This window comes from Pagrus pagrus (assembly GCF_965226575.1).
Source record: "Pagrus pagrus genome assembly, chromosome: 3".
Taxonomy (NCBI): domain Eukaryota; kingdom Metazoa; phylum Chordata; class Actinopteri; order Spariformes; family Sparidae; genus Pagrus; species Pagrus pagrus.
The window spans coordinates 6,989,532-7,015,587 of NC_140187.1; the positions used below are offsets into that span (position 1 = coordinate 6,989,532).

General features: G+C 42.6%; 1 protein-coding gene across 3 annotated transcripts in view; it reads left to right on the forward strand.

Moving 5' to 3' along the window:
- Nucleotides 1–26,056, forward strand: part of arhgef10la (Rho guanine nucleotide exchange factor (GEF) 10-like a) — a 120,717-nt gene that overhangs the window by 63,117 nt on the left and 31,544 nt on the right. For all 3 annotated transcript variants that reach the window (XM_084349885.1, XM_084349883.1, XM_084349884.1), the window contains one exon: nucleotides 8,578–8,699. In XM_084349885.1, coding sequence (XP_084206011.1) covers nucleotides 8,578–8,699 — 122 coding nt within the window. The remainder of the gene's footprint in view (nucleotides 1–8,577; nucleotides 8,700–26,056) is intronic.

Below are 26,056 nucleotides of genomic sequence, written 5' to 3' on the forward strand. Positions count from 1 at the left end.
TTCTTTTTTCAAGGCAATCGTCAAAGGCCCTTTCACTTTTACCTTCCTCATGAATGGCTTACAGGAATTCGTATATTTATTCAAAGTTGCCAGCCCACACGACGTCAATCCTTTATTGCGATCTCAAGTAGCCTCACAGACTGAGGCTAGCGGAAATGTTAATCGTGGATGCTAATAGGAGCGGGAAGCATGACATATATGTGTATGCGTTTGATGTGTATAACCCGCTGAATGTTTTATAGACATTAGTCAAGGTGAGGACACAAAAGTTGTTATGTGTGTATGAAAAAAGTGTGAACTGAATGCAGACTGTCAGGAACATCCACCACGTTTTCTTTACCTTCCTACCCTGGAACCAGACACATTTGCGAGCTCATGTTTCATTTGCTCTGGCAGATGCTTCTGGCCACCCTCCATTCATACAGTTTTCCCTCTGCCCTGATTTGTGCCGGGCCAAACATAACCATTTATCTGACACAGAGCGGGTTTGATGTGATGACCGGTGGAGCAGCATCACAGATTTGAACGATCACCAGCACAATTTGGCTGCTCTGGTTGGTTGCAGGTTCGTCCAATCAGCGGGTTTGACGAAACTCGGATCGAACTGTTAAACTGGGCAGTGCTGATCAGGTTTTTTGTTTTGTTTTTCTTTATTTCAAAGAGAAATGTACAAATGATCAGTCAAACCAGTTCAGACAGTTCAAACTAAAATATCGAGAGAATGTGGAAATTTTTTATAAAATAATAATTTTGTTCACAGAAGACTTCAGACAAAATTATGCTGAGTACATTTTAGCTGATGAAATGTATTTTTTGTTTGTTGCAAGTTTAAGAGACCCGCAGTAACAATCACTTTAAATTAAAAGTAGCCTAAAGGATGAGGTTGAATCAAAACATTTAGTTTCCTAAATATGAAATTTCCCCTAAAAATTCCCCTAAATTGTTATTTTCACTCTCAATATAAGTGATAACATTTCTCCCCTCAGTGATAATGTGTTGCTTTGCATAGTAATGCGGTGTGAGCTCGGCGGTACTGATCCAGTGAAACAGAAACAGATTCTCATTTTCTATTTAGCTGTAATTTGAGACAGTTTCTGACCAGGCCGCCGATTTTCTTCCTGCCAGAAGAACGACGGAGATCCACCCGAAGTTGCATGTGTCACTCAGCGCTTTGTCACACGTCGTTGCTCTGATTGTTTTTGTTCTATCAAATTGGAGCCGGAGGCATTTTGGTCTGCGGCAGTTGATAACACCTCTTGGAAAATCGAAAATGAATTGAGAGGTTTGAGAGTAATATGCCTTTGGCTTTAACTTTTCCACTTTTTTTAATGTGAAAATACAACTGTGTCATTGTTTTTAATTACCTGCACATTTAAATTACAGAATGTAAATTAACTGCGTGATTAATGTAATATTTTTTGTCCTGTCTGTCACAATCTAGTCTTAAATGTTTAACATCGAGATTAATCATTTTGTAAGTGCTCTCATATTTAAAATGTGACATTAACATATTATTTAAACTACATAATCCCAAGTTATAGGCTGCTGCGTCTACAGTAGATCCCGTATGAAAGTCAGGACCACACATGCACGGCAGCTCTGTGACGCGCTGGTACTCATGGAGTCGCTCATTTAAAAATAAATGGTAGAGATGAGGGCGGGTTGATGGATTTCATCGGATCCCATGGGGAAATAGATCAGCACCAACCTGGTCAGGATGACAATTACATGTTAATTGTATTACACCCACACTTTGCCTTCCCATTTAACCAAATGTAATTACAATAAGCGAGTTGTTGATTTAATTTCACGGATGGTGTATTGTCACCGAGGCTTCCTCGTCATTGCGGGCGGAGGCAGGCCTGCCCCGTGCTCAGGGGAGACCTACAGTTGAATCAGCATTTCAAACGCGCCGAACCATGGGCTTGTTTAGTTTGAAATGGGTGCCGCGCTCTGAAATGTCCCTCAATGGTGGCCACCACAAACAGCTAATGTTCTCATGCATGATTTAGTGAGTGATTAGACATCACAAAACCCATTTTCCCAGACCTATCTTCACACCAGTGTTTATCCTGTTACCTCCATTTAGAGGAAGCACGACCGTATCCCACTGCTGTTGCCTTGCCTGCGCCACGTGTGAATATCAGTGGCTTCCAGAGACGCTCCTGAGTGCTGTATTAAATAAGCATTAAATCAGTATTGCCTATTAACAATGCCTTGTTAATGCTACGATGTGTTCTCCGTACCTGTTCGCACTCTGAGCATTTCCATAAAGTTTTGCAGCCCATATTTTGTGGTGGCCTTTTAAAAAGGTTCAACTGGAGAAGGTCGTGTTGCAGCTGCTCTGGTCGTCAGGCTGTGCATGATATGATATGGCAGCCAAGCTCAATGAGACACATTTCCAGTAAACAGCATTTGTCACTTTGTGAGTGCATGTGGTGTAGTTACGAGGCCTTGAAATAGAAAGTGAGAATTACCCCATGGTGGTGCTGCACCAGGAGCCCCGGGGTCCATTAATAACCTGGTGTTCCACTGCATCTTTTATGCCTCTGAGTGGCCCCACTGTTTCTGAAGGGTCTTCGGGAAATAGCCAGAAGCATTGCCTAATTAATGGACTTTCTCACTGCAGAATTAATTGCTTCCTACCATGCAGTCCCAGCCCTTTCAGACAGGGTTAAGGCTGCAGACTTTGATGGCCCTCACAAGAAGAACAAGAAACCGTCAAATCATGAGAGATTGCCGCTGAGGCTTCGGAGACAGAAGCAGAGGAATGAATGTGGGCAAAGAGAGGAAGATGTTGAGGGTGTGTGTGAGTGTGTGTTTATGTGTGTGTGTGTAAAGGGGGAGAACGGGAGTGGTTTGCGAGGGAGGGGGGTGAAAGGATGATTGAGACAAGCAATCAGTCCCACTGCAGGGAACAGAGGGCAGGCAGGGGGCTGATGCCTGTGGTTACACTGCTAAGTGTGTCGGTCTTTCGCTTTTTCCCTCGCACGCGGATCAATAGATGAGTGGAGTGCGGCTCGGAGGTTCTGGCACACACTCTGACACGCCTTCTTAATCCACTGTGTGATAACCTGTGCCATGCCGATGTATACCGCACAGGAGATGAGCGACGGGAGAATGCAAAATTCACCCTGCTGCACGGGCTCCAGGGCAGACTGCGAGGGCTTTACTTTCATTAGCCCGGGGATTCAGATTGCTCGGTTGCTGTGGTAACGGATTTCTTTGCATCTGTTCAAAGAAACACGAGCTATACCGCATGTGTTACTGTTGTCTGTTTGGTTTTGTGCTGTTAACGTATGTCTGTTCAACAAAGAAGCCGGAAAAGAGTCGCTTTTAATAACATTTTTTAATATAAACATTCAACAGAAGCCTCCCACTCTCAGAAAAAAAAAAGACGCTCACTCCGTATGTGCTGGAAGGATTTTTCCCTCAGCCCGAAAATTAATCTGTCAGACAGCTAAGATTATCGCCCTATCTCTCTGTGCTCAAACATGGGAAATGTTTATGATAAGTAAACATTATCACAGATTTAATTAACAGATCCCACACTCGCATTGATCCATGGGAAATATCAATTGCACTGGTGTATTTAATTAGTTTATATCTTTGCCCTTTGTGTCACTGGGGTTGATAGAGCGCCATGCTCTGCAAATTAATCTTCATCAGCAGAAGACTTGAAACAAAAGCATGATTGGAATAAAGAAACCGAGAAACTGAACCTCCCTACTTGGTATTCCGACCCTACACCTTCACAGATGATGTTGTTATATTTAGTTATTGTACAGTAGCTGAGCCTGAGTACACAGCAGACACACCTGACTTTAACCTTTAGCTTGTGGAGTGTCATTATTGATAGAGATTGCCTCTAATTTACACTGTAGATGAATAAATTGCGGAAAAGTGGATCTCTCACATCATTTTGTTGTCAAAACATTAAAAGTGATGTTGCCACTTTTCTAAATATGACTATAAAGAGCTTTTTGTTGCCATAAACATGTTAAACTGCCACCAAAAAATGTAGCTTTGACTGTAAGAAGACCTTAAATTGTGGCGGACATGGATGCAGAACTTGACTCAGATTAGTACCAACTGGACTCACTGTTTGTTCAGATAAATTGCAATACCATCATGGGGGACTGTTCAGCATTTTAGAGGTCCGGTGTGTAGGAATAATATTCATAATTATGTTTTCATTCGTGTGTAATCACCTGAAACTAAGCCGTAGTCCACACATACGCAGGTATTTTTGGAAATAAAAAGAAAATATTCGTCCAGTTGAGTGTTGAAGCACCGTTTCAGAAACAAGCTCCGTCCATACAACACGCCATATCCCACGGCCAGTCACATACGTAAGGCATGTGTGTGCCATTTGAAAAAGTAAGCAGATTGTAAACTCTGGTCAGCTGCTTAGCTACAGAAAATACCACGAACGAGGCAGTGACTGCTCTTCACAGAATCTTCAAGGACAACCTGTCAGCAAAACATTGTAAGCACCAGGGTTTTTCGATTGTACTCTCAACGTCTGTTTGTGTCTTTCTAAATATAACGCTACACAACATAACATCCATTCCGTCACCGTACAAATGTGCGTCTGAGTCATTGTTTCCAAAAATATCGGTTTCTGCCCTTCCAGACGTAAGCAACAGAGATTCACCCTGGAAGGAATTCTCTTTTGAAAAAGTCTGCTTTCAGCCACCTAAAGTGATTCGTACGTGTGTGCGAAGGATCAAAACACATAGAAAAAAGCTTTAAGAAGTACCCGTGTACGTGTGGAGAGGGCTTAAGAAATGTGTTGTCAATACCTTCGAATGAATTTTGTACAGCCGTGTCTCTGCAGTGGACCAGAATGGACAAACTAGCGAGGGCCTTTCTCGTTTTTAGTCACTGCCCTTGGAAGGGGAAGGTGAGATGAGATGTATTCGGTTGGTTGCAATCTGAACCTCACTGCAAGTCTGCACGTCTGTTCAATCAGGCTCAAGTGAAACTTCCCAGGTGAGCTCATGGTCCAGCCAGGTGTGTGTGTTCGTGTGTGTGTGATCGTTTGACCTTTAACTGTGAAATGACATTTCTGACTCCTGCATGTTTTCTGTTGCTCTCTTCAGCTGTTTGCAGCACACTGTAGAGAATAATATGATAAGGTTGTCCCCAGGTCTACAGTGAACTCAGGTGATGATCATGAGTCCTGTTTCTGGTACAACTCACTGTTATAAATGTTAAAAAATGTGGGAACCAGACTTCATTGTTGCCTTGTGCCTCCTGTTTGCCAGTTTGTTAGCTTATTGTCAATTTAACGCAGTATAAACAACTTATAGATTGCTTCAGTGAAGATACAGCCACCTGTTACCTTTGACACCAGCCTGAAGCAATTTTAAGAACAGACACTTGTGGAAAATGTTTTTTAATTCTGTGAAATCTGAATATTTTGCTTGTGATTGTCTCCTGACAATGTTTTTGTATGAGGAGGTAGAGACGTGGAGAATATATTATCTGTGCTGTTGTTCTGTTTTTAGGGAATCTACTTTGTCAAAATGTCTCGGCAAGTGTTCAGATTTAATTTTCTCCAGCTCTTCTGTCATGAAGCTCTATCACGTCTGTTTTTTATCCGTTAAAGATGTTTATCTACACGCTGAAAATATGTGCATATTGTTTATTTTGCTTCGCTGTTTTCCTGCAGGCGGACTGTGTATTGAAACAGGTGCTTATGAATGAAATTAGGACTATATGCCACACTGCAGGCAGGGAAGACTGTTATTTATGTAGGTGTGTGTATGTGTGTGTGTGTGCGTGTGTGCGTGTGTGTGTGTGTGTCATATCACTGCTTTCTTGGCAGAAAAAGGCCTCATCATCTGGAGTATGTTTTGCAGTCCTCTGTATGTGGAAATTCATACTCCAAGCCTTTTTCATTTGACTAATTATCGGCCGACATGCAAAGTAACCAGTTCATTGTGTTGCCAGAAATATAACTTATGATTTTTATTTTATCCGACTTGCCGGCATTAGTGGCTTGGCTGCAGCCCTGCTGCCTGTGTCAACAAACTCCCGCTTTTTGACACTAATTGGTATGTATTGGGAGCCACAGTAGATCCCATGTCCCAGGCCCCTACTTGTAATTACCATTAGGGGGCTGACATGAAGCTTTTTTTCAATCTTTTAGTCGGTAAGTCCTATTTATGGTAAATTCAATATGATGTGAATAGGCAGAAATCAGACGACAGTGTAACAGGAGAGACAAAGAGTAAAACATGTACTGTTTTCTCTTTTGTCTTTCATTTTCTAAAATTAAAGAATGATGTATTATAGTGACTTTGACCCTAAAACTTGGCTAAATGAAATAAATATTAAGATATTTTTACGGTTATTTTCTGCAATTTGTGACCAGCCAGACAAAAACAAAACAAACCGAGGGGGGAATGCAGTGTGGGGGTGTTATGTTTTCATGTGTTTGGGTTGGAATTATATTGTAAATGAAGAAGTCGAAATGTGTGTGTAGTCGTGTGTGTGTGTGTGTGTGTGTGTGTAAGTTGAATGGCCTCCGTGTCGGTTTTTTGGTGCCGTTTTCAATTTGAGTCTGCGCTTGTCATTTGTTCACCGTTATTCATCATCATTACGCCGTGGCAAAGACTGAAGGTTAAGGCTAATTTGTGTTCTCTCACATTCGCTTTCTCTCGCTGTCCTTCTCCATGTATCCCGGTCCGTCTCTTAAATCAGTATCCAGATCCATTTTTACCGACTGACAAATTCAGCAGGAGAAGCCAGCATACCAAGACCGAACATTATTTATGCTAATCTAATAATTAGCTGAAGAAAGTTGATGATTACTCTGGGGTAGAGGAAACCACTGGACCTGCTGCCCCACCCCGCGGCAATCTGCCCTCAATTAAAGTCTTTTAATATGTGACCTCACACCTCTTCGTATCCTGGCAGGGGCTCGCTGAGGGATAGACAGCCCGCAGACTAACCCCCCCCCCCACCTGAAAAAATGAATTATTAAAGAACACTCTACAACTTGAGATGACTGTAAATACAAATGACTGAATGATTTAAACTCTAATTATAATTATCTAGCCTATTCGTCGCAGTCACCTTGTTCAAAGCAGTCACTTTGGATGTACAAGAGGTCAGAACTATACAAAAAATCTGCAATATCTTGTTTCTTTGATAAAAAGCATCATCAGATTAAGGCTTCCTTAAAAAATGACTTGTGAAAAACGTAAACTGACAGTTTATTTCAGCTTATATACATGAAGCATAATTTGAAACATGTAATTTACCCTCTATTGTCAGTATTTTCACAAAATGACATGAAATCTGTCCACTGCAACGTACACATTTCACGTTTATTAAGACATTTCTTGACCCTGGAGGTATGTTTCCATGCAGATTTGCCTCCTGGTGGGAAAACAATGTGCGTGAATTAAACTCTTTGTCGCAGTGCTCAAAAGATCAAAAGACAAAATATGAAAAACCGACGCAGATGCAGTGCAAAAGCCAGCGATTTATGTAAAGACACAACACACTCCAGAGCTATTCATTCCTGTCCTTCATCATTTTCACAGCCTCTTGCTCCGTATAAACATGTTTTGTTTGTTCTAAACATTTCATTCAGATGCATTCATGCTTGAGGGTTGCACTTAAGAGTAAAATGTATATCTTTTTTTTAAAACACAAGGTTATACCTTTGTTCCCCATTTCTCTTTAGAGGGGTGAGTGTGTAATGGAAAAAGGGTAATATCAGGCATCAGTGAAGTATCTTTGTGGCCAAAACAGACGTATAAAATGTTCCAACCTTGCTGCTGTGTGTCGGTGCAAGCTCATATAACTGGGCCTTAATTGCACCCATCTTTGTTTGCTACAGGAAGAGGGAGCAAAAAGTCCTCTTACCAAACAAACCCTTCAATCCCCTTCAGCTAGTCAGTCTGATGTACTTTGCCTTGGAGGAAAACTACACGTATAAAGTGTTGCTTATTCCAACGTTACATATGCAAACAAACCAGGAAGCACATTTTAGCAAGCTGTTAAATTTCATGCACAATTTAGTTTCTGTAAATTGAAATTTATGATTACAAAATTGCATAATGGGAGCACTTTGGCAGATTTGCCCGGCGACTCGTCAGAGGTGCACCTGTTGTAAGGCTCGGAGATGTGAGTGCCGAGATGGCGCATACACCAGGCAAATCCATTATTATAACTCAAGCATTTTTCCTGCTGGGACTGACTCTCACTGCTGATTAAGTGCGGGTTTAATCACTGTTGAGACCCTGTGTTGGCAGTAGGCTACCTGGCCTCCCCTCCTACAACAGGGAGTAAGCCTCTGGCTGATTATAACATTCTCATGCTAATAACACCATTCATATTACATACCTGAGGCGGCGAAATGTATTTCTGATTAATTTGCGTGGTTTTGACATAGCTTGAAGGAGAGTTTACAGCCGGGCTCAACTGTGGGGGTGAGATGCAGGCTGTCAATAAGCACAACGGCAAAACAAGTTGATAAACTACAGCAGCATCAGGTCAGCACCCACCTTTTAGAAAAACACTCAAACAAGACTCTCTCTTTTTTTTTTTTTCTATCAGGAGAGGAGAACTCACCAGGATGGTTGTGGGGAGAGGACGAAGGAAAGACGATGGCCCCGCTTTGGTGTCCGCTGCTCGCCAGTCACATGCCTGTCTTTGCCACAAAGTCACCTGAGAGAAAGGTAAATAAGCCGCGATCATTACGTGAGCATTTCTTGATGAAATCAGCGCAATACTTAAAAAGCACTAGCTTAGCTTTTTCAAACAAACGGTAGTGTGATATTTATACTCCTCACACTTCACAGACTCTCTCACATAAGAAGGGAGACGTTAAAGGACTCATTCACTATAGATGATCAATGCAAAACAGCTAGTATAGTTTACTGTATATGTCACTAAACACCAGAAGACTATACCTACATAATACAGTGACTGTTCAGCTTACTTGCAAAGAAGGTTAAAAAAAAATCCTTTATTGAATTAATGGACATGCCTTAATAAATGATGTTTAACTATATCAGAGTGCCTCAGACCTTCAGCCTACAGGTACCATGGACTTTCTTTGCAAGTAACCTGATACTTCATCACTGCATCAATCCATTTCTTAATCCTGCAGCACTTGCCTTATTTTATTTTATTTTTTTCCCCATTTTCTTCTATATACCTGGGCCTAGGTTTGGCCATATGGATACATTCAAAGCAATCAGAGCATATCATTTGTATCGCAGAGTTGCAATGTTGTTATATATTCTAATACAGTAATTCTTCTGTTAAATTTAATAGAGAAACCACTTATATATAAAACAACTAGGAAGGTATGTTTGTTAATAATGCAGCAAATAAAACACTTAATCACCTTAATTCAAAAATCATGTGCATTTGTTATAGCAAAAAGCAATCCTGCGGACTAATTTGTTATTTAGGGGGTTCATATCTCACCGTAACTGGTATGGCAAAACCTCTTATAACCAATTTTTTTTTAATTTACGATGTAGTTGAGTTCATACCACTGTCTGGCCCCAGCTTAGAAGAAAACTAATATGTAATACATTGAATGCAAAACCAAACACTGACTGCAAATAATCAAGATAAATTTATATATAAAAAAATGTAAATATAAAATAAACTGTATGTTGACTCGTGACCTGATAGTGTGCCTTTCAGTGTTGAAGCACTACTGAAGCATTCAATATAACCGTTTGAAGGACTTCTGCCTCTCGGTACTCTCGCTGTGATCAGTGTCCTTCAGATGTATGCACAACATTAAAACTAATATATCACTAATAATAACCGGTGAAGTATTTAAGAATAGACAAATAGATGACATTTTCTATTGGATAATCTTCCTGTTGCTGTCAGTTTAAGGTTTCCGATAATTGCATCTCACTGAGCTCATTATTTGTACTCAAACTGCTAAGATTTGACGTGTTCATTGTTTATAAACTGGCAGTGTTTATACTCAGGAGGCAAAGTGCCTCCTTTTGGATTAATCTGTCAAAGCAATTTGACTTTCACTGACGATAACTTCTCCTCTGAAGGGGCCATTAGTCCATAGTGGAGGTGAAATCTTTATTTTAATGACGGTTCGGTTGAAAGGGATCAAAGTGCCATTTAACACAGTCGTTTCCCATTCAGAGCTATCAAAGCCCGCTTGCTTCGCCCTAACAGCTAAAAATACATTGTCTCAGTGATGATCTCACTCAAAAATACCTACACTAGTGGAATTACAAGGTGACATGAGAGCACCCCTTCAAGATGCTGGCTGAAGACTTTCGATCAATACAAGCTGTTAAGACCTAGAAGCCTCCAATAGATCAAATGGTCAGCACAGGTGAGAGATAGACTAAAAGGGTTTCAGAAGTCAGTGGAAATGGTACGAAATCAATTTGCAGGGGCTGAAAGATGATATTTCCGAGCACATTTTCTAGCCCTATAATGTGGTTACGGGTCTTACTGAGCAAGGTGTGTGATGGGGGGAGCCAAATTACCATGGCCACCAGGGGAGGATGTTATAAAGTGATCATGCAATTATCTTAATGGGTGTAGGACACCCAAGCATAAATCAATGTTCCAACATTAGATTAAGACCCATACACCAACTCATAGTCTGTTAGCCATGCGGTCGAGAGAGGAAGGTGAGTCGAAAAAAACACCAGCTGGAAGTGCGGAAATTGTAGCTTTGACACGGTGGGCAGGGCCGGTGGTGGTGGGGGGGCGGGGTATTTCCCAAAAGACTTTGCAGACGTTCTGGAGTATTCTGCAAAAGTGTGTTACACCTGGCTGGAAGTGGAGCCAAGTCAATTAATATATTTTGAGCCAGTGGGACCTTGCAGTCTCTGAGGGTCTCCTCATATTCTCCAAACAAATGAAGCACCTGAGCCCGCCAGTGAAGGGCATGGCGGCCGTGTCAGTGAGGGATGTGGTTTACCATGAAATTGTTTGGCTTTTTTTTTTTCCTCTGAAAACTCATCACGTGACTTTGATGTAAAGATAGTCGCTCTTGTTATTACGGCTAATGTGAGATTGCGGCGAGGGGAAATGTTTGGCTTGCACTGCTGTGCGTCCACGTGTGTTTTCCTGCTTACATGTATGTGCTTTAGTTGCATATTTCTCTGTGTTTGTTTGACTATATACTGCAGTTGGGAATTTCTTTGCATCACAAGAATGGGTATTTGATAGGAATGGGGGCCTGGGTATCAGAAAGCTGAAGAGGTAAGCAGTAGTATTTCTTTCCCTTTTTTGACTAAAGAGAAGGTAGCATTAAATAGAGTGACTTTAAGTCCTTCATGCAGAGCAGACTGTGATTAGGGGCTTAACTCAGCAGCAGCCCCCCTCTCCCTCTCTGTGTCTCCATCTTCGCCTCAGCCACTGCCTTTGGGACACACACGCCTCTCTGTGCCAAAGCTCCGCAGCATCTCTTTCTCCAGCTCTTGCAGCTTCTCTTGGCAGTCTGAGTTACAGTGAGTAGAAAGGATGAAGAAAAGGAGGCAAAAAAAAAGAAATCCCAGATTAAAAGAGATGTGGCCGAAGGGGCCGAAGCCATTTCCTGCAGAAAATAAAGTTCTAAAGCAGCGTAGCATGAACAACACGCACAGGTCACCTAAGGGAGCTCAACCCACTGCTGGCTGCGTGCCGCTCTGTGCGCCCCGGTCCACTCGGTGGGAGCTGTGGAGGGCTACTGGGCGAACTCGTTAGGCTCCGGAGATAAACCTTATCACAAGTCTGCTGAGTGAGAACAGCGGGGGCAGACTGAGTCCTCTCAATTTATCTCTTTCACTTTCTCCCCCGCTCTCTCTTTCTCAATCGCTCTCTCTCTCTCTCTCTCTCTCTCTGCCACACACACACACACAGAATCAGGTGCTATCTTGGTGAATAGACAAACCACATTCTGATGGTCCTTGTGTTTAAAGAGTCCGCGCACGCTCCTTTACGGTGCCCTCTCTGCCATCCTGAAAGATGAAACAGAGCGAGTTTGGCAGGTGGCCCAAAGGGAGGGTGTGAGGTAGTTGGGTTAAGGGATTAATAGGGGATACTATAGCAGAGAGGGTAACAGCTGAACCGTATCTCTATACAGTAAAGTCAGCTGTGAAATGGAAACGATAAATACCATTTTCTGCACAAGTGGCATGTTGATGTCGCGTGATGTTGATGTGAGCAGGACTGATGCCTTTAATTATTATAAAATATCTTTTGAATATTTGACTGAATCATTGACTGAGACGTTTTTACCATTTCAATCACTGGACAATCGTTTAAAATATTTCTTCAAGGAAAAACGACAAACATTAACTCCACATATCTTTAATTTACTGGGTTATAAAAATTCAAATTAATACATTTGGGTTTGTCACCTTGGGCTCTGCTCATCTGTGATGGATGTTTTATAGACTAACTAGAGTTGCAGCGATATACCAGTTTTAAGGTGTACTGTGTTATGAAACCCGACGGTTATCGTTTTGTGTGCATTTGCTTATATGCGGTATTGAATTCTACTATATTATTGTCGTAAAAATATATTTATTTAAAGATTCAAGCAAGTGTCATATCAGTCAGGACATGGTATTTTATGACATTATAATAAAGTATATGTTTAACCAAAAAAAAACCCTCTGGTTTAATCAGTTTGTGTTAATTCTGTTAAGGGCCACTGTAACTTCTACTCCGACTACTAGGTTTGCTATTGTACGCCGTTGCAACCCATGACAAGCCATTGACATGACTGTTTAATGTCCTGACATCTCAAAAAAAAAACAATGTTCTTGCCCGTACAAATGTTGAATCGGGTGTCTCTTGCTTGCCATCTCAACGAGCCGTCACGCCACAAACACACCGTCGCCCTCCTGACATGAAAGTCAGCTCGAATACATGTAATTTAACATCATGCGACACATTGTAGAAATGTTGACATCTTATATATGAAGCCGTGAAACTTAAGACATATCCCTGGTTTGCAGAAACTTATGTATAAGTGGTTAGTTGCAGACCTAAATCAAACACCCGGTATTGTATTTTGTATGTCACCTCACTGTCCATAGTAGAAAAACAGAAGAATAATATTTACTTTTTCCACTAAAGGCTCCAGGCGTTTTGTCATCTTGGATTGAAACTGCAGACAATGCAGTTATCTAGAACTCAACAGCATCCACTGTTTCTTTCATCTCCCTGTTTGACTGTATGAGCCTAACAGAGTCTCAGCTGTTTCTCTCAGTTCTGTGGCTGTGTTAGTCTGAAGCCCGGAGACCAGTAATGGATGTATTTATGAAACCCAATAACCTGACAGCTGAGCAAGCTGTAAAACAACATTTGATGGCGTCACCTAGTGCATTGGGAACTGAAGGGCTTAAATTATGTGCCTCTATCTGTCTAGGACACATATTTTCCCGTGTGCTATATTTCTTTAAAAGTGTTCATTCAGCAATACTCTGAAGAAGATCAATGCGGGGGTTCTGTCCCCAATCTAAACAGTCTCAAAGAGGTGCATGTGCATACTGTATGTGCTGTATTTTACAGTGAGGGGGGACAGGAATCCCTTGGCCGCATAATGATTCACAAACGCCTCATATCTCCTCCAGTAGGAAAGCACCTCTTCCTCTGCAACTCTAAAAGGTTCTTAAAGATCCGAGGCTACAAAGACTTTTGAAATAGTAAAGGAACATGTTTCCAGACTCCAGTTTATGAGGCATTAGGCTAGGACAGGGTTGAGGATGGCTGCTATGCCAGAGCTCTTATAATACCTTGGGGGATTTCATCATGTATGCTTTGAAGTGCGGAATGACAAACTGGAAAAGGGTTTGGGCTGCATCAGGGTTAGCTTCCTTTCTCTTTTTCTGAGAGGATTAGCTTCTGTGTCTCAGCTCAGAAAAACCGCAAAGCCTGGCCACATCTCAGCCTAATACACTCCAGAAGTTTACACAGATCACACAGATCACCATAATTATTTATTTATGTACTTAGGGAGGTCTTTTTTTTTTCCATTTTTGGAGTGGCTGTGATTCGTTCTTAAAATCCATTAAACACGTTGTAGGTCACTTCTGTCTTTGTCATCTGGTGAGATCACTCTGGGGTCTGTGCTTGTTTACTGGACTAGCGGGGGCTGTCGGGGTCATGTTGTGCATGTCCCCCTCGTTCGCTGTGTCATCCATCTTCCCCGCTGATGGAGTGATAAGAGAACCTCACTGTGCATTCGGCCGCCACATGAAAGCGAGTGCATGTACAGAAAATTAGCTGGTTTGAGTGCCAAACACTGCGTTCACAGTAGTCCGCTGAGTGACTGATTTACGGGACATAACGACTCAAAGCTCTTACAGCAAAGATGAAGGAAGGGCAACAATACAGATGAGATATATCTGATGAAATATGGATTAAATGGTAAAAGGACAGTGTGAAAAGGTGGCCTTCTCCTGATGCAACACCTTGATGATTTATTTCCTCTCCCTCCTCCAGCCAGTATTTTTATTCTAATTTTTTTTTGAGGCAAAGTCATCAAGTTTACACCTTACGCAATGCTTCTCCCTTTGTTTTTCTTGAAGGTCGTTCGCTACCTTTCAGAGTAGCAGATATCAGCCACCTCTCTGATTTGTCGAGAATAGACGCAATAGCATGGATTAAAAGCTCGTTCTTACCACGGATCCACCGGGGTGTAGCAGCTCCCTTCCTAACTCTGCAGTAATATCCTTCTGGCAAACAGAAAAACACAAACAGCGGGATGGTGCATGTGCTTGAGACTGTTTGGAGAGTGCACGCAGTTCTCTCTCAGACCCTGTCCTCATCAAGATTAGTTTTCTTTGCTTACTAGAGAGTTTGGATAATCTACAGCATGAAGGCTTTTCTGTGACTATCAGGGTCAAATGAATCGTGATGATGACCAGCACTGCTGACTGTGCTATGCTCTGTTTCTACCATTTGGCTGTTTTGGCTCCATCATCATTTCCACAAATGATGCTCAAATATCTTGCCAGTGTGCCATTAGGGGCTACCCACCAGCTTCTTAATTTAGGGGACATGTTTTCTGCTTTGCTTCGGTTTAAATCCACAAAGTATGAGTTCATAAAAAAGGAGTTTCTGCACTATGTTTGATTTCTGTTGCACGGCTGGCATTTTAGATTTTGGAGACTGTGGTATCGATATCGATACTTTGACTTCAAAACTGGTTCCTGAACAATATTTTTTTCGATCACCAATTTTAGGAAATCCGTTTTAACAAAAGATTGCATAACACACAAACATGGTGAGCCCAGTCTCTGACTGTAACTCAGTGTTTTTCCTGCATGCGTCAAGACAGCCAGTCAGCTGCACTTTTCAATCTTGGCACAACAAGCATGCTGGATGTCTATTGGCTCACTGATGCGGATGAGATTAACTCCTGAGGTATTGAAATTTGGTATCGAATGAGAAGAAATCCTTCGATGCTCGATAGTATATGCCATAAGAGTACTGAATTTCGATACCCAGCCACAGTGGCATCCTCTACCAAAATCGACAGGTGCTGTCTCCAATATAAATTCATAAATACTTACATACTAACACATCATGTCCTTTGTATTTACTATGGAATTCAGCTTAACATAGGCCTATCTCATGATTGATTTTTAACTGATAAACTGTGTTAGTTGAAATGCACTGAGAATTTGCACCTCAGACAAAAGTAACTAACCTCAAATCTAGCTGTAAGTTATGGAGCCGCTCCGAGAAGCTATTCAAACACCCCCAGTTCTCTCCACTGCAGCTCGTCCTCTGAGTTCAGAGGGGGCAGACAAGCTTTTGGCATGCAGAATCAGAGAATGCAGGGGGAAGTGTCAATCTAATTTCTCTGTGTGAAGCTGGATCACAGCAGACCTGTCGCCGGAGCTGATACGGCATGGCCCTGCTGGTCAACGCGGCTCAGCTCAGGAAAACCCAACTCCAGACACACCAAACCTGTCACTGTCACAAATACAGGGCGCAGTGACAGCACACAAGCTCTGACTGCTTAACACTCGCGATCAAAGAGGACCTCTCGCTGAGGTCAGGGCAGAAGTCAAACTTTGGCATTCGCCGAATACAACTCTGAGGGAGTTGTGACAGTTTCCAACATCTTGGCTAATGTACCAGGAGTGTGCAGAGGTCAGGCTTTCTTCTTTGCAGATCTGGATCTGTGCTATGTGCTCTGCCAGGGCAAAGCAGCATCAGCAGCCAGGTTTATTGAACTCGAGTGATGGTTAGAAGATATTTTAAGCAAAAAGCAGCAACTGTTAGCTGTGCCGCCTGCCTTTGCAATAAATTCAAGTCCTTTGTCAGCCACAGACATCTGAAGCAGATGTTAAGACCAAAGATACAAATTGTTCAGATCTTTCTAGATATGTGTTTTTGTTAATAGTAGATGATGTTGTACATGAGAGCATAAGAGTTGCACTATGAACGGCTGCCATGCTTGCCAACAGTACAGTCCTTTTCTCTGTGGGACTTATTGGCTAGGACAGCAATACTGATTGTGCTGGCAGCACAGTAGGCAGCAAGGTGTGCTGCTGTGTGTGTATTGAAATAAAGAGAGAGTTGTATTGAAATAAATAGTGCAAACACCCAAGAGGCTGTGTTAGCATCAGCATGCTAATACAGTCATGTCATCATTACATCCTGTGTACCTAAGCTGTTAATTAATTACCAAAAAGCCGGGTTGGGGACGGTGAAAAGGATTTGTTGCTGTAATGACAGGATCGAGGTGGTTTTACAACTGCCGAGCCTGGTTTTCACAGTCAAGTGTACTAAACACATCAATTTACTGGATGCAAGTTCAGTCTTGTTTTTGTAATTTACATGGTAATTACATAGTAGTTACATGCTCACACATAAGCCTGGCTTCCATCGCATGCATTTCCTTTTCCCCTCATTACTCTCCTCACCAATAGAGGGCAGTGCAGTGCCTGTGTATATATATTTATATATATATATATATATATGAACAGGGTAGACACACCCACCTCTTGACAGCGAGGTCATTCACAAAGGGCCTGAACCGTTGCTGTGACAGTTAACATACTAATTACAGGGAATCATAGACACTCTAGCAATGCCTCAGAGTGGAGTCCTCCTTCTCTGGCCCTGGGTTTCTGTTCACTCTGTACTTGTCAAGATAGCATGCAGGAACAAATTATGTACCCAGAAGGGAAATCCTGCAGATCTGCTAAATGTGCTAATTCGGTCACATTCTTCCTCCGTGATTATACATCAATGTGTAGCGGACGATAGGCAAATACTGCATCAATTCAAAAGGAGAGGGAAGAAAGCCTTCTCTCTTCTTTGATTTCCTATTGTGCCAAAGCAATCCTGTGTGCTGCAGTGATATGTTCTCTCCTCATTCTCTCTTCTGCTAATTAGTCTTCCTGCTACTTGCTTTCAAGACATGGACGACCACCGCTCTGACTGCTGCTGAGTTTATTGTTGTTGATAAGATGGTAAGAGATTTAAGAACAGGTTGTCGTTACCTTTTGCTGTCTTCTTCACACGCTGAATGCTGGAACTTGCAAGTTGACTTCTTCATCTTTGCTTTTTCAGTTCTGCCGCGAAATGCCAACTCTCGGGTTGTTCTGTACAAGACAATTAAATCATAGCTCGAAAATAACACATTTCAAACAATATCAAAATAGCAGCTTGAAACAAAGGGCCTAAAGTGCGGTTGTTGAACAACCAGATTAGTATTTGTGAAACAGTTGTTTGTTGTTTCTATGTCTGTCTTATGTTTTGCCAAACAGGCCACCATAGAATTTGGATCCAAGCATTGTAAGGGGCAGATTCAAATTTGGGAGGTGCTCCTTGATGTGCAGAGCTTCCTTGGCAAAAGTAACTGCACCCACCACATGGCTCAGACTGAGCTGGCGCCACAGCTCCCTTTGTTCTGCGTTTTCCTGCCATCTGATATTAAGGATTATAGAAAGCCTTGTCCACTCTTGTGCCCACGGTTTCATCTAGGACCCCATGTTGACAAACATTTGTGTCAGTTTGCGTCTTTGAGGTGGGTAAAGATCCGCCCTGTGCGGATGTCTCCTGTCCCTGGCAAAAAGGGAAGGGAAGATGGAGGAAGTGATTGACTACACAGAGAAGTTTTGGCCCGGAGTCCTTTTTTGAACCCATTAATGCAGGGGCAGTACACTGCTTTCATCCAGAGTTGGAACTGCCATGGCCGCAGGAGTCAGCGGTGTGTGGGGATCTGTGCATGTGTGTGTGTGTGCGTGTGTGAAGAGGGGGCATAGCGACACAGCGAATTTGCATCACATTTGTTGGGCGTGTTGCAATCGTTCAGCTAGGAGCGGTGAAGGACACGAGGAAGAAAATCTCAGTCGAGTCATGAATATGAGTTTGTGATGTCCTACCAATGTCAGGCTGTGGCTCTGAGCAGTGATATGCAAAACCGCTCTCCAACTTCATTCCACTTATTGCTGATATGATCTGTGGCATAGCCAGAGGAGACAGGGAATCGTTACTGTACAGACAGTGGTTATTAAATCGAGGGGAAATGTCCTGAGCCGGTTTTAATAATAAGCTGATAGCCATATGGTTTTGCCGCAAGTCCCGAACACCTCCACGGGACCTGAAACGGGCCCGTCAAGAGTTAAAAATCGGACTGTCTACTCAGCCCTCTCGCGCAGATGGTTTAATCTTATTGTCTTCAAATGACTTTGAATATTCTGAACGTAACGCGGGCCTGCGAGCACAGCAGGTGGTTGGCCCTTTGATCTCTGCTTGTAGATGCTGGTGGAATTTAAATCACAGGGTGACATCCGGCTCATGAAATCATAACATGAACAGCAAGTTTCAACTTTGATCTTGTTGTCATTTTGTATTTGGTTCATTAGAGAGGATGATGTATTGGAAAACAGATAATGAGCAAACAACATTTTGCTGTGCCCGTATGGCTGTGTGAGACTGTGGGTGTACACAAACAATGTGTGTATAAGGGCTTATATAGCATACTTTACTCCGTATATACACTCATTTTTCCAGCTGCAGGATCATTTCTGAGGATGTGTTGCATTGCATTATACAGACAGGTGTTTCTGTGGCTCAGTCTACTCTCATTTGGGGCTTTTCCACACACGTGCTGGCTTGGCTTGAAGTCTGTGCATCGGCCCATTGCGGCAGGGATTTGCATGACCATTACAACAGGGCTACCCGGTTGAATGTGTCTCTTTAACTAATGGTGAGCTTGTCTTGAGTTGAGGAGGTTTTAAAGTATCGGATTCATCTGTAACTGTGATTAGAGATCAAAGGTGCATCCGTAAATACTCTTCCCGTTTGCTTTATTAGCTAGAAAATAGCCGCTATCGAAGCACTGCAAACCCGATGATGAACACATTTAATTTCCTATATTATTCCTTATTTAAAAGCTTGTGTTAGGTTTTCATCAGCAGAAACTTAAAACAACTCCTTTGCAGCTGAAAGCGAAGATGATGAAACGGTAAAATAAAGCTGATATCTGAAAGTACAAACAGGGACGCAGGAGAGAAGCTAAACTTCAAACCACAGAGTGTCAGTCAGACGCTACAAAAGTACTGAGAGCTGAACACACAGAGACTTTTTAAAAAAACACCCTTCTTTGGTCTCCTGTGCACGCATAAGTTGAGTCTCACAACACATGCTCGTTAAAAGGGGGAGAAGGGAGCTGGTAAGGCCCCAGTTGTGAGATGTCAGCGTGTCCCTCTGGGGGCTGGGTCGGGCTCACCTGGTCTGGTGTGGTTTGAAAAGTGCCAATGGAACAACCTCAATTGAAAAACAGGATGGACAAAATAAGCACCTACCACCAGCTCCAAATTGACCATAATCAACACCTGCATGAGAGTACGAAAGGACTTTTGTAATAGATTATAAAGCCAGGTGTACCACAAGCTAACACGTTCTCTCTCCCACTTAGTCAAAATACAGTATGGCAGCTTGGTCAGTGGCCTTAAGCTTCAAACTAAGATGCTCGACCTGGCTTTGCATGTGAAGAGCTCTGCGGTCAAGTTTGCAATAATACGTACTGTAGTATGCAGCGTCCGGTTAGACTTTCAAAATAACCAGTTCACATATTATGACACATTATGACTTCTGGACTGTTATTAAGGTTGTCGAACAGTCAAGGTTTGGTTAGGTGTTTACGGAAGCGTATTGCATTCACTTGAGTAATTTTTTTTTTTGGTTTGTTTTTCGGGGTAATTATTTCTGTTTTTCGGAGTAATTTTTTTTTGGTCTGTTTTTCGGAGTAATTTTTTTTTTTGTCTGTTTTTCGGGGTAATTATTTCTGTTTTTCGGAGTAATTTTTTTTTGGTCTGTTTTTCGGAGTAATTTTTTTTTCTGTTTTTCAGAGTAATTTTTTTCTGAGTTTAGAGAGCATTTGAAACAATAGACGCATTCATTCCTTTATTGAAAGCTCGATAATGGAGACAAACATGACCGACTTGTTTAATTGAATCAAGTTTTACTTTGATCTGGGTTTAAGACACTGGGCGATAGTCCTGTCTTTAAGTCATATAGATGGTATTACCATTAGTTTGTCAACTTTACGCAGGCACCTGAGGACGGCGACAGGTCGCCACTCCGAAGGTTCACTTTCATGTTTCGGAATGCCGGCCCTTTTTTGAAAAAAGATCGCCACTCCGAACCTGAAACCCTAACCTTAACCATAACCCGGTCGGAATGGGGCTTTGCGGTTGTTCAGAAGGAAAGCCCATTCAGATCTGCTAGACACAGTAATGTTTCTCCAGAATCAGTTGGACAGATATGGCAGTTTGGAGGTTCTCGCGGGAGTTCGAAGTATCGCGATAATTCAGGAAAAAAATTACTCCGAAAAACAGAAAAAAATTACCACGAAAAACAGAAAATAAATTACTCTGAAAAACAGGAAAAATAATTAGTCAGAAAAACAGAAAAAAGAAACAAACCCAAAAAAAATTACTGAGAAAAACAGACCAAAAAAAAATTACTGAGAAAAACAGACCAAAAAAAAAAAAATTACTCAGAAAAACAGACCAAAAAATAAATTACTCAAGTGAATGCAATACGCTTCCGTAGGTGTTGGCACAAAAACTAGGTTAGCTTTAAAAAAAAGATCATTCTTTGGGTGATAAACTGCTAAGTTCAGTCGTTGCAAGTTACGTCAGTTATGTAACGTAACTTACACCATGTACATATGTTAACTTTATTACGTAACATAAATGATTCTCGGTCACAAACGGAAAGCAAATCCCTCAGAAGGGATCCGACCTCCCCAACCCAGTGTGTGTTTGTCAATGGCAAAGACAAACCCGGTTAATAAAGGAAAGTATGAGAGTGCCCTAATTGCCCAAAGTGTATACACTGTATCGCAGCCTCAGTATTTCCCACCTTACAACAAAACATTTTTTGCATGTTCGCTGCTTCTTGCTAAAAAAAGCCTTAATTGAATGTTTCGCCTTTGATAGACGACAGAAATTACCTTTCATGCACACTTCACCTGTCAGTCACGGCGCAAAGTAATGATGATGCAAGTGTGTGAAACCCTAATTTATTACTTAATGTAGAGCAATCACTCCAAACCTTTTCCACATGTGAACATTTAAAAATCACAGCCCTGAAATTGGTAAGACTCAGGTTGGGAACAGCTTCTAGGTGTGTCATTCAAGCATAGTTTAGTCCGCTTTTAAGGTCTCATTTTAGGGCACTTAGCTTTTATTTCAGAGTCAGGTGAATTAACTCCGTAATCCTGGTGAAACTGTTGTATGCTTTTACCTTAAGCGGATGAAAACTCATGTCCCTGGCGGTCCTCCTCCTCCTTTTCAGTTACTCTGAAGGTCTGTCATCCTAATTGAACTGATGCTAAATGTCACCTTCTTCTTTTGTTCCTCTCAGATCTCACCAACTGTTTTTTCGGTTTTTACATAAATCTTTTTGTGCTCCAGTTGCATTGATTTTTCTTGACATTTCATAACCTATTAGACAATGTATATAAATTATTTCTTCAGCTAGAATTTCTAAGTCGTTTGGGGAGAAATCCATGAGAAATCAAAGACGAAAAGTAGTAATTAGATCTCATATGATAGCAGTTTAAAGGGAATTTTAGTGTAAGAAGTCACTTACTCAAACAGCTGCAGGACATGTTCTCGACGTACCTGTTAGAGTTACACAACCTCTGTTGGCATAAAAGGTCAAATCAACCAAACGTGATTAGCAAACTCAGCACCCATTTATGTTTTAGCAATGAGGAAACGCCACTCTCCATCAGAGCTTGCCTTCTTGAGAAACTGAGCAGCAACTGTGCAAAATCTCTCATGTTAGTACCTTGTTTAGTGTGCATTACCTGTAGCAGTGCACTGGATGTAAGTAATTTCAGGTTGACTGGCAATTCGCTCGGTGGGCCATCTTGCCTGTAGCCTTAGACAGAGGGGCTGCAGTGGGGAGGGAGCGCCAGCACCAGTCAATTACCAGTTAATAAACAGTGGAAGTTTTCTATTAGTGCTTGTTAGTGCGTGTAAAAGATTGTTGGTATGTGGAATTGGGGGAAGGCACTGTGACTATGGAATTAGAAAAAAATACAGCCATATTTTCCCTCCCTGGGTCTAATATACATCACCCGTTTCTCTGTGCGCGTCCCGTTTATGGAGATAATATTTGTGATTTGATTTTCAGCAGGCTATACAGTGCAATATATAGCATTTGCAAACTCATTTTTTCTTTTGAACAGCCCAGAAATGTGTGTGCTCAGGAGTTTCACCTAATGCAGTTCTTCATAAGTGGCTACAGAGCAGTTCTTCCAATAAAGAGAATCCATTACATAAGCATGGTGGAGGCCAAACAATGCAACGCTGGCTGCACTGTGTCTTGTCATTGATAACATTATAGCCCTCTGGTGGATGTGATGCATGGACCCTCTTTGGAGAGCGGTTGTCACAAATCGGATGCGCGGTAAATCCCCCGTATATATATATATCTGAGAGCAGATTTCACAGTGCTTACAGAGGAATATTGCTGTAAGGGAAAAACAGTGCACCTGAGTAGCCTTGAGAAGTAAAACAACATTAATTGGATTTGGGGAAGTCATCTTTACCGAGGGGACACCGCGCTGACAGCCTGACAGCAAAGAGCATGAATCATTAAAACCCAACTCTGTCATAGTACGCCGCTACCAATAACCGCCGCACCGCCGCATTTGTTGACATACAGAGCCAGGAGCTGTGTGTAACTAGGCAAAAAATGTTCACAGTCACAATAAATGGTCCCATCCATTCTATCCTGCAGGAGTGGCTGCAATTACACACGTTTTACATTTGTCATGCAGAAAAGCAATGGATGCTCCTCTACTAACTATTGCCACCTGGAGCCAGCATATGGGCTGGCGCCCTCTTGGGGTAATGGGTGGGGCGGACTCTCTGTCGACCGTTGGGTCATTGGTAACCAGCAGCTGGGAGGCCGCCCTCTCATCACATCAACAAATCTCGCTTTAATTAGCTCACCTGCCCGTTTCCTCCCTTTTCCTCCCCACGCTCCCCGAAGTCCTCCCATCAAACCCCCCCGCAGCCGACTCACCTTCCTCTCTCATCCCGCCTCCACCACCTGGGAATAGCTTCAGCCTCTCAACTTCATACCTACACCTCTGCAAACACACACACACTCACGCACACACACACACAAGACCGTGCTATAAACGAGACTGACAATTGACTTCGAGAAAGCGCGGATCTCATTGATTTTTAAATGGTGCCTCACTGATACCTTATTAGCATTGGGATCACCACGGATATGGTCATTGCTGCAGACCCACATGTCTTTTGTGCCTGTCGATATAATTTGCACATTCACAGGTGGAGATGATCTCACAAGCTTTGTTGTTATGCTCACCCGGGCTCTTTCCATTGGCTGTTTAAAGAAGTTCAATAAGTGGACCAGTGGTTTACTGTATTGATCATGGTCACTGTCTGCACTTTAATGGGAACACAGTCTATCCTCGCCTCGGTATCCTTGTGTGCTTCAAGCCCTGTGAGCCTTTTCTCATACAAGATGTTTTATTACAAATTGAAAATAGGCATCAGTCTAATTATTGCATGATTGTGTGGATTTAAATGATTATCCTATACAGAAAGTGCTTGTTAATGTTTGAGGCATAATAGGATGTCGTTAGCAAAAAACAGCTAATTACTTAAAGAAATGTTCCAAAATGAGATTTCCTCTTTATAACAGCAGTCATTTTACAAACGTAGACCTCAAATTTTTCAAATGGCTGATATCTCATTAAGGAACACGCCTCTCCACTTACACATCAGCTCTTTCTCCGAATGATCCCAGTGCACATTCCTGCCTTTGAATACCTCATGAAGCTGTGATGCGACTGCTCTGATAGAGTGGATAGATCCCACTAGTATTGCCAGACCGACTCTGGAGAGTGCTAACATACAAAGCAATCTAGGCCTTGAAGATTGGCCCACGATGCTCGCCAGTCTCAGGTGGCTGATAAAATCCAACCACCATCGAACAACCAGCGAGGACCGTTATAGTGCTCCAGTCCCTCCGGCCCAAACGCCACTCTCTCTCTCTTAACCACAAGGCTTCCATATGGACACCTATTATGGCTGCCACTTAATTACCTATCAAAAAACATTTCACTGCACTTGACGGAGGGCTGGAAGGAGTGGAGAGGGAGGGAGGAAACAACACAGGCATAAAAAAAAGAGTGAAAGACGGGAAAGAGAAATGGGAAAGTCGGACTGAGAGATTGATTGAGAGAGGACTAGCCATGCATCTGCGTAGTGAATTTGAATGGATGGGGACAGACACGGGGGTGGGGGGGGGGGGGGGGGGAAGTGGAGGAATAGCCTTGCGGTGCAGATGGGGTGAGCAGTGATCTGGCCGGCATCCTGTTTTTTGTCTCGTGTTTACAAACACACACAACAAGAGAGAAAAGGGGGAGGGTCCCGGCCAGGGGAGGCGATAAATTACCTGTGATTGATGCTTGCCGCCGTGGAGGACGACAGTTAAAGACGTGCCGTGCTCATCGCTGACCCTCTCTTCACCCCCCCCCCTCCCCTCTCCTACTCTCACCCGCTCCCAGCCTCTCCACCACCACCACCCCAACAACTTACAATTAGCTGTTCAGTCCGTCACATGGCCCACCCTTAGCGGTCATACACCAAAAATGATAATCATTTTCTACCAGACGGAGCGCTGGTTAGAAGAGCAGCTCTCACCACAGGGGGTTTGATGCATTGGCCACAGGCTCTATGCTGTAAATGTCACCCTCCATCATTCCCTGTCAGGCAAACAAATCTGCTCTTTTTTTATTGATAATAAAAAGTCTGACTTAGTCTGCCTCGGTTCAGGACTTCAATCTTCTGGACCCGTACGGGGCGGACAGCACGTTGACTTAAATAAGTAGAAGTGAAGGTAGCTCCAAAACTAGGCACATGAACAGATCTAATCACATGACATGAGGAGCTGTGTACAGCCAACTGAAACTAGGCCAAAACCCTAACGCTTGCCTCCAATAATAACTGAAACATCAGACATTATTTTTAGGGTTTGTCTTCTGATCTTGGCACTGGTCATAGGAAATAGTTCATAATATAACACTTGCAGGTTATATACTAATATGAGCGCTGCCTGTCGTTTGTGTATATCGGCATTCTTTAACATCTCACCTCCCTCATCTCATTTTCTTATCTGCTTGATTCCTGATTAGTGTTTGGTCGCGGGGTTTTGCCGCTTTATCGGGGCTACTGGGGCCAAAATCCAGTACTCAGTGGGTGAAGGCCAGGGTACACCCCTGGGTGAGACGCCAGCTCACCCTCGCAAGGTGCCAACTGCGCATCAGGAGCAATTTCGGGGTTCAGCATCTTGCTCAAGATGCTTCCGCATGTAGCTCAGTTCCGCCCAGGGGAGCCGGGGTTCGAACCAGCGACCTTCTTGAGCTGCAGCCGCCCCTGTCATTCTTTAACATTCAACATACAGTATAAATTGTCCTCATGTTTTGGACACTACACTACTAGAACATGCATACAAACCATCCAGATCCCAAAATCCTTGGGACGTTGTGGTTCTTGTCACTTTGCATGTTGCAGAA